This window comes from Camelina sativa, chromosome 15, assembly GCF_030686135.1.
Source record: "Camelina sativa cultivar CO46 ecotype springtype chromosome 15, ASM3068613v1".
In the NCBI taxonomy this organism is placed as follows: Eukaryota; Viridiplantae; Streptophyta; class Magnoliopsida; order Brassicales; family Brassicaceae; genus Camelina; species Camelina sativa.
The window spans coordinates 22,784,675-22,792,268 of NC_141894.1; the positions used below are offsets into that span (position 1 = coordinate 22,784,675).

A 7,594-nucleotide genomic window follows, 5' to 3' on the forward strand; every position below is an offset into this window, starting at 1 on the left:
TTAGGAGACGAAATGAGGTCGGCGAATGGCAAATAACATGAGAATAACCAAGCCCCCCAACAAAGACACTGGCAAGATCTCCTTCCTCCTCGTTTTCGAGAATAAGAAAGGAGATCGCGCTAAGTAAATGATGTGGTGTGGTCACTGAACCGACCACGTCACATGATCTGAGTGACGAAATACAAAAGTGATCTATTGGTTAAGAATATAAATAATTGCTTATGATCCAAGATATATTAGGTTCTATACATATTGTAAAACCTGATTGTTCATCTATATGATATTTACAGTTTAGCAAAAAAAACAAAAATTGCTTATGCCTATTAGGGATATTGAGTCTTTGTTCAAACTAATCTATTGGACACAATCGATATCCAGTCCAAACGGAAACAGATTATTATATGATCATATCAAATTTTCTTCTTAAGTATACTAAACTAATTTCTATGTAACCAAAAAAAAAAGAAAAAAAAAAAAAGAAAAGAAAAGAAAGATGATTATAAACTTTATTTGAGAGACCGTGCCACAAGAATTCATACATGTAACATATAAGACTATATGGTGAAATGAAACTAATAAAGAAGATTAAGAAATAAAAAGAAAAATAAAAGAGTACGTTAACAGAGGGGAGATCGTTGAGGAATGCCCTTTCGCCGATTGATGCAAGTGGAAATATCGTCAGGATCCTCCGATACCTCTTTATAACTATTAGCGGATTTGGCACATAGGCAGAATCCGGTCCGCTTTTTTCTCACAACATGGGTGGTGGAGGCGGCGTACGCAGCAGCCGCACCGGCATTGTTATCGGAGGAAGCCGAGGACCAGCTCATGGACTCATCACCGTCTACCACCGTTGATCGAGGAGTCTCGTAGGCTGCCACATCATCATCCGTCAGTAAGTCTTGTGGGATTATGTAGTCAGGACCTAGGGTTAGAGTGTGACATGGCTTTAGGAATGGGGTTAAGTCCCTGTAACGTTTCATCACGAAGTCCACCTTCATGCATATATAAACCAAAACCTTTTCAGTATTCATTTCTTGTAACATTAAAAAAATACATGCTCAAAAAGCTTATTGTTTACGACTATATGTGAGCGTGTAATGGTGAATTCACTGTATTTTCTGGCAACATGATATCACAAAGTGCAACAATGAAGTGGTTTGAAGTGTGGTAGTGAGATACACCACTTTGGACCAAAGCACTAGCTTCACATGATATGGGAGTTTTTACAGTATTTATGCATATCAACATATATAGTTCCAAGTTCCAACGGCAAGGTCAATGAGAGGATATAATAGACTTATTTTTTAAAATGTTAGCCTCCCCTTTATGGATTTTCTTCATGTTTTTAATTATATAATACATTAGTTCAAAAGGACAAGATTTCAAAATCTAACCATATTTATAATGTTTTTACAATAAACGGTTTATTTTATTAACCCATTTTTTCTTGAGATTCTCATCTTCGGAAACTAACAAGTTTTATGGGTTAAAAACATTTTAAGGGACGGTCAGGTTATAAGATAAGTAACAATGTATAGTATACGTTTGAGCAAAAAATAAATAATAGTCAGGGTCTGCAATTAACTTGTCACTATAGTATCCTATGCTGTATTTGTATTTTCTACTTATGGACGAGTTTAAAAGGGGAACATGAGTTTTCTCATAGAAACGAATCATCTCTAAAGTTCAGACTATCACATAACTTAATTATACATAATATATATATATATCTATATATATATATATATATTAACCTAAAATTTATTCTAAGTGAGAGAATAGTATATCAAGCAGAATTGAGTCGAATATTTTGTAGAAGTAATAGTTAGGATGAAATAACCTTACAACCCAAGGAGCAATGGACATAAGGTTCTTGAAGACTTCGGTCGCAAGAAGTGCAATAGTTGCCAGCTCCTTTGAATTGTCTATTTTGTGGTCTCTTCTTTATGAACACCACCTTTGCACTATTTATTGTATAAGCCTGTCCATAATTCAACCCCCAATCAATTTATAATAGATAAGAGAGGAACATGTATACATATATCTATAATAGGTCTTAGAAAACATTACTTACTTGAACGTTAGAGCAGTCTATGAGTTTTTGGAGATCTTCAAGCCGAACAACATCGTGATACACATAACGGCGAACCTGAAGGAGTCTATGGAATCTATGAGAGGGAACACAGTGAGGGCAGAGACTGATACAACAATCAAGACAACAAACGTTCCTCTCGTTCTTCTTCGCCGTCTCGTGGTATGGACATCCCACGAAGAACTTCTCGGCGTATAGCGCATCCAACCATGCCGGTTTCTGAATTCCCTACCACACCATTTACACAATTTCTAAATTATTTAACAGATAAACAAGCTTAAAGAGAAAAAAAAAAACTTCATACCATAATTCAATTGTTTCTTAGCTATATCCACCATTAAAGTCTATAGTTATTACCAAGGAGTCAAAATGAGGATAAAGCCATAATTTGTAAGGAATTGCATATAAATATTAAGAATCATATAGTAAAGGAACTGAGATGAAAGTGATAGATTCACTACTCAAGCTGGTATAGCTAGAACTGAAGAAATGTTAACCTACCATGAGGACACAACTCAAAGTAAGCTTTGGGAGATGGAATATTTTGGCCACTACTCACTACAAAGAGTAATATTAGGAAGAGAAAAAGGATTGATTAGGGGACTACAGATGATAGGATTTATGGAGGATCACAAGGAAGAGAGAGAGAGAAAGAAAAAAAAACTTAATATTTGATTATTCCTCGGAGATATAACTCTTTTACGCATTTTAAATATCATATAAACTTGGTTGTTGTTTATTAGTGTTGGTGAGATGAGAGATAGAGGGAAGAAAAAGAGAGAGAAAGTGAGGAACGTGGGAGCTGTTTCCGTGTCTCCTACTTTAAACATATATTTATTTGGTCATCTTCTTGGCTTAAGAGCTTAATTAGGTTAAACCCTCCGTGAGAAGCTATTCTGCTTCTCCCCAATTTTATTTATTTTTTTCCTTCGCATTATCATCTACCATTTGAGAGTAGGGTAGATGAATCCCCTACTACGCATTTTAAAATAATCACTACTTACTTAGATGTTGTAAAGACTCATATTGGTGTTCATTAGCCAATTGGGAAAGATACAAAACTACTATGAACAAATCATCGGTCCACACATTGCTAATATAATAGTTAGATAGGCTTGTCGTAGATATTTTTATATATAACGTTAGGGATACTTAAATTTAGATATAAATATATAATAGATTAAATAAACATGGATATTGATTGACTAGTCAAATTATTGCCAGTAATTAGCTTTGAGACGGAGCCGGATATCCGACAAAATTGAAGGTATCCGGATCCGATCCGTATCCGGCTGGATACATAGTTTTGATATCCGTTTCCGGATCCGAATTGCCGGATATTCGGTTTTCGGAGATCCGCTAAAAATTTGGATATTCGGCGGATATCCGGATCCGTTAAAGATGAGCTTAACAAAACTGAGGAAACCGTAAAACGGCATAACAGGGACGCGCTAATGACGATGGTGGAAACGGCCGGTCATCGAGTCTTACTAACTATTCTTCGTCTTGCGTGAAAGAACGGCGAGGGGATGTCTCATAAGGAAAAAGAAAAAGAAAACGGCAAAGGAAAAAAGAAAAGAACAAATAAAAAAAGAGAAAACATGAAAGAACGGCGAGGGGCTGTCTCATAAAACCCTAATATTGACTCTACTTTGTTTCACGTTTTTTTGTATTTAGACTTTTTTATTACAGGCCCAACATGCTAATATGAGTAAATAAACTAGGCCCAATAATATATAGAGATATGATATATATATTTCGGATCCGGATATCCGGTTTTAAATTCTCAACTATCCGGATCCGCATCCGGATCCACCCGGATATTTAATTTCACTATCCGGATCCGGATCCGCTTATCCGGATATCCGGTTTTTCGGAGCGGATCGGAGCGGATAGCGGATCGGATCCCGGATACCGGATAATATGTCTTAGGGCTACCAGTAATACATTATAGTACTATGGAAAACATAAGCTATGCAACCTAAACTACAAAAAAACAAATGAACGTAACAAATCTTCGTAATGCAATCCTTAAACCATTTTTATTTACTCTATAGTACTAAAACATGTTTATTATAATTATACAAAGGTATCTACATATTTTTATCCGCTTATATCTGCTGCTAAGTGCTAACAACATTTCAATAGGGTAATGTTATCTACTAAAACGCTCATGTATTTTGGTTCACCAATTTAATATTCATGGAAACTTATACACCGTCAAATTCTTGTTGTTGTGCGTATTAGTAGTACTAAGAACTTATTTTATGCCTGACCTGATTATATAATATTTTCTGTCTAATAGGAGTAGAAATGTACAGAGCATATGGTTAATCATAGTAATTTATTAATTACAATACCCAAGAAGAAAACATCAAGAAAAAGATTCTTCTGTCTTACGCCAACTTGTTCTATTTTATTGTCATAAACGTCTAAATGCTACCGGTAAAAAAAGTCTAATTGTACTTCTTGTTATGGCAGATAACTATATATTTTATAAGTCACCGAGTATATTTTATATAAAAAAATAATTAATCAAATTAAAGAAGGCTACCTTTCAATATTTACATTTTAACTTGATCTTCAAAATCTTACATGTTCTACATAATATTTTGAAACTTTCAATTCTGCCAAATCGTCAATTATCTATACTATTATCTATACTAGTATTTTTGCTGCAGTTTTTGCTCAAAAATATTTTTTGGAAAGTTTTTACATTTAATGCATTGACTTTAATATTAGTTACCAAAACTTCAAAATTAATTATAGATAAGATTTAGAAAATAAGGAAATCTTTCTACATCATTCAAACATAAATATATGATTCACTTTCATTTTTATAATAAAAAATTTATTTGAATTTATATTTAAATTATCTTGAATTATTCTATAATACATTTAGTTAATAAAAATTATGATTTTTTTCCTCTATATGATGTAATACAAAATTTTTAAAACGGACATATATTACTCAATAGATGATTAGAAAAATACGAGTACAATATTCCACATCATCTAAAAAATTAGGCAATGGTTTAAAGTCATACTATAAAAGAGACCAAAATGATTCTGAATACAAATGAGTAGAAAGTTTGATTTATCAGACATTCAAACTTTAAACAATTTTCTTTGATTTATTCCGGTTCTTTATTTTAAAAATTTTTAATAGGTTAAATATGAAAAATATTGAAAACTTTTAAAAAGTTATATATGATAAATATCATACCGTAAATACACAATAAATATTAAAAATTAAGATAATATAGTGTGAGTTAAAATATCTCGGGACGGAGTTATATAGCGGGACGGGTTTTATCGATATTTATATAAATTAAAAATTATTATTAATTCAGTATTACACAGGTAAAACATCATTTCATTATTTTGTTAACACGGTTGGTATCAGAGAATAGATATATCTAATTAAATTGATTAAATAAATATTATGTGAAAAAAAAATTATATTGCGGTATTATATGATTTATTTAACAATATACTTATAACATATTTAACCAACAAATATAACTTATAATTTAAATATTTAGTTATAAATAATTTTGCTCTGCGGTGTACCGCGGGTCCTAATCTAGTTTCTAGTATGGAACAACTGCCAATTATATTTAAACATACAACGATTTGTTTGTTTTTAGCTTTTTTTTTCTTTCAGTTGTAACTCTCGAGCCCAAAAAATGGTGGGTGTTGACTGTTGATAAACACCAACAATTTTGAAGGTTGATCGGTTTGGTTTTAAATCATCGGTTTGGCTTGGTTTGATTTTAAGGAAAATTAAAATCCTAAAACTTGAAAATTCGACAAAGCCTCTTTTTCTGTCCTAGTTGTGTTTTGTCGTTCTTGGGAGAAAGAGAGAGAGAGAGAGAGAGAGAGAGAGAGATGTGAGTTTTATCTTGAGAACAAATGCAGCTTTGAGAAGGATTAAGAGAAGCAGAAAAGTCTGTTTTGGGTATTGTTAAGGCGAGGAGAAGGAAGTTTTGTGGTGTTGTTTCCGTTACTGTCCTTCGTCCTAATCAATCTAAATCAAAAGTGACTATGGATTATCTGAACAATTAGGATATTTGTGATTTGTTTGGTGGATTGTGTGATTAATTTTTTTGTGTCTTTTGGTGTTTTTGTGATGTTGTGTGGTTTTCCTTTGGATGTGTCGTCGTGGGAGATTATGTGGTCGAAAAACATAGTTGATTGATGGAGGAAAAATTGTTAATGGAGGTATTACTGGGTTGGGGTGTCGATCTGACACATATTGTTAGTCGTGAGGAGAAATCGAAGTGGGTGTCAACGACACCATGATGGAAGTTTTGATCGACGTCAAGGTAGAAGTAGTGTTGTCTGCTGGTAGTGTCAATCGACACCAATTGTCTGTGGTTGCAGATTTGTTTTTCTAATTGTCTGTTTTGCTTGTTGTTATGGTTCTTATGTATGATCTTTTTTTGTTTATGTGTATAATCTAGTATATGGGAAGATCATCTTATTGAGTATTGTGATAATACTCACGGATCTCTTTTCTTGTGATTCAAGTAAAGTGTGACATAGAATCACGGTGATGAAGAGGAAGATGATCTAGGATCTCAGTTGTTGGTTTTGTTAGTTGGTTTATATGTTTCTAATGTGCATGTTGATGGTTCCACATTAATCTGGGATTGGTTACTGTCGGTTTGTTAATGGTTGTTGTTTGTTGTCGTAATCAAATATTATAAGATATTTAGTTATAGAAAATAGGTCGTGTTGTTTCAATTGGTATTAAACCCTTATGGTTTTAGAGCGGTTAAGTGTAAATTAAAGTTTTAGAACGGTTTCAGTAATGTAATTGGTTGAATTATTTTTTTGTTGCTTGGTGTGTTGGAGGAAAACAAATTTTTTTCATGGTGAATTTGAAAAAGGAATTTACGTGATGCAACATAAATTTTTTGAAATTAAAGATGCAGAGGACTAGAAAAGCTAGTATTCAGGTGGCATACGACTCATATGTATTTTTTTTTTTTTTTTTTTTTTGATAACTCAGGGTAAATCTCCAGACCTATGGAAAGGCCCGAGACTAATACCTGGAAGAGGTGTCTTTTATTTCTTGTTTTGCTTTGTGTTCTTTAAATCTGTAATTTCTAACACTTACGAGATCTTTTATATGTTGTTTTCACAATTTGGCCTGAATTTGTGATGTTATTTTCTTTTATCTAATTATGTAATGAAAAAGATAAAAATACTTTTTTATTAAGTCGACGGATCATGCAGACCATTTGAAAGAAGGCGTCGTACTCTCAATTATTTTAGATATGTTTTTCAATTCACTTGATCCTACAAAGTTTTGTGGTTGTTTCTCTTTAAAGCTTGTTTTGCTTCTTATCTTTTGCCCAAACTCACGTTTTGACGAGATTTCTTGTCCATGTTGTCTAACATAATAATTACCTAGATTACATGCTTTTTCTGAATAAGCCTTAAAAAACCACCAATATACGTAACTTTTTATTTCTTTTTTTCTTTTGCATT

General features: G+C 32.8%; 1 protein-coding gene and 1 long non-coding RNA gene across 3 annotated transcripts; one reads left to right on the forward strand and one right to left on the reverse strand.

Moving 5' to 3' along the window:
- Positions 1 to 479: 479 nt before the first annotated feature.
- Positions 480 to 2,749, reverse strand: LOC104747262 (protein RGF1 INDUCIBLE TRANSCRIPTION FACTOR 1). 2 transcript variants are annotated; one of them, XM_010468870.3, is made up of 4 exons: positions 2,597 to 2,749; positions 2,078 to 2,314; positions 1,844 to 1,984; positions 480 to 995 (listed from the first exon to the last, which is right to left on the reverse strand). In XM_010468870.3, the coding sequence occupies exons 1-4, from the start codon at positions 2,597 to 2,599 to the stop codon at positions 618 to 620; spliced, it is 759 nt and encodes a 252-aa protein (XP_010467172.2). In that variant the 5' UTR covers positions 2,600 to 2,749; the 3' UTR covers positions 480 to 617. The 2 variants fall into 2 exon arrangements, with proteins under 2 accessions (XP_010467172.2, XP_010467170.2); XM_010468868.3 differs by having other exon boundaries at positions 2,078 to 2,323; positions 2,597 to 2,740.
- A 3,026-nt stretch (positions 2,750 to 5,775) lies between these two features.
- Positions 5,776 to 7,322, forward strand: LOC147926931 (uncharacterized). Its single transcript, XR_015581404.1, has 2 exons — positions 5,776 to 6,423; positions 7,113 to 7,322. It is a non-coding gene; the product is annotated as an uncharacterized LOC147926931 (long non-coding RNA).
- Positions 7,323 to 7,594: the final 272 nt, after the last annotated feature.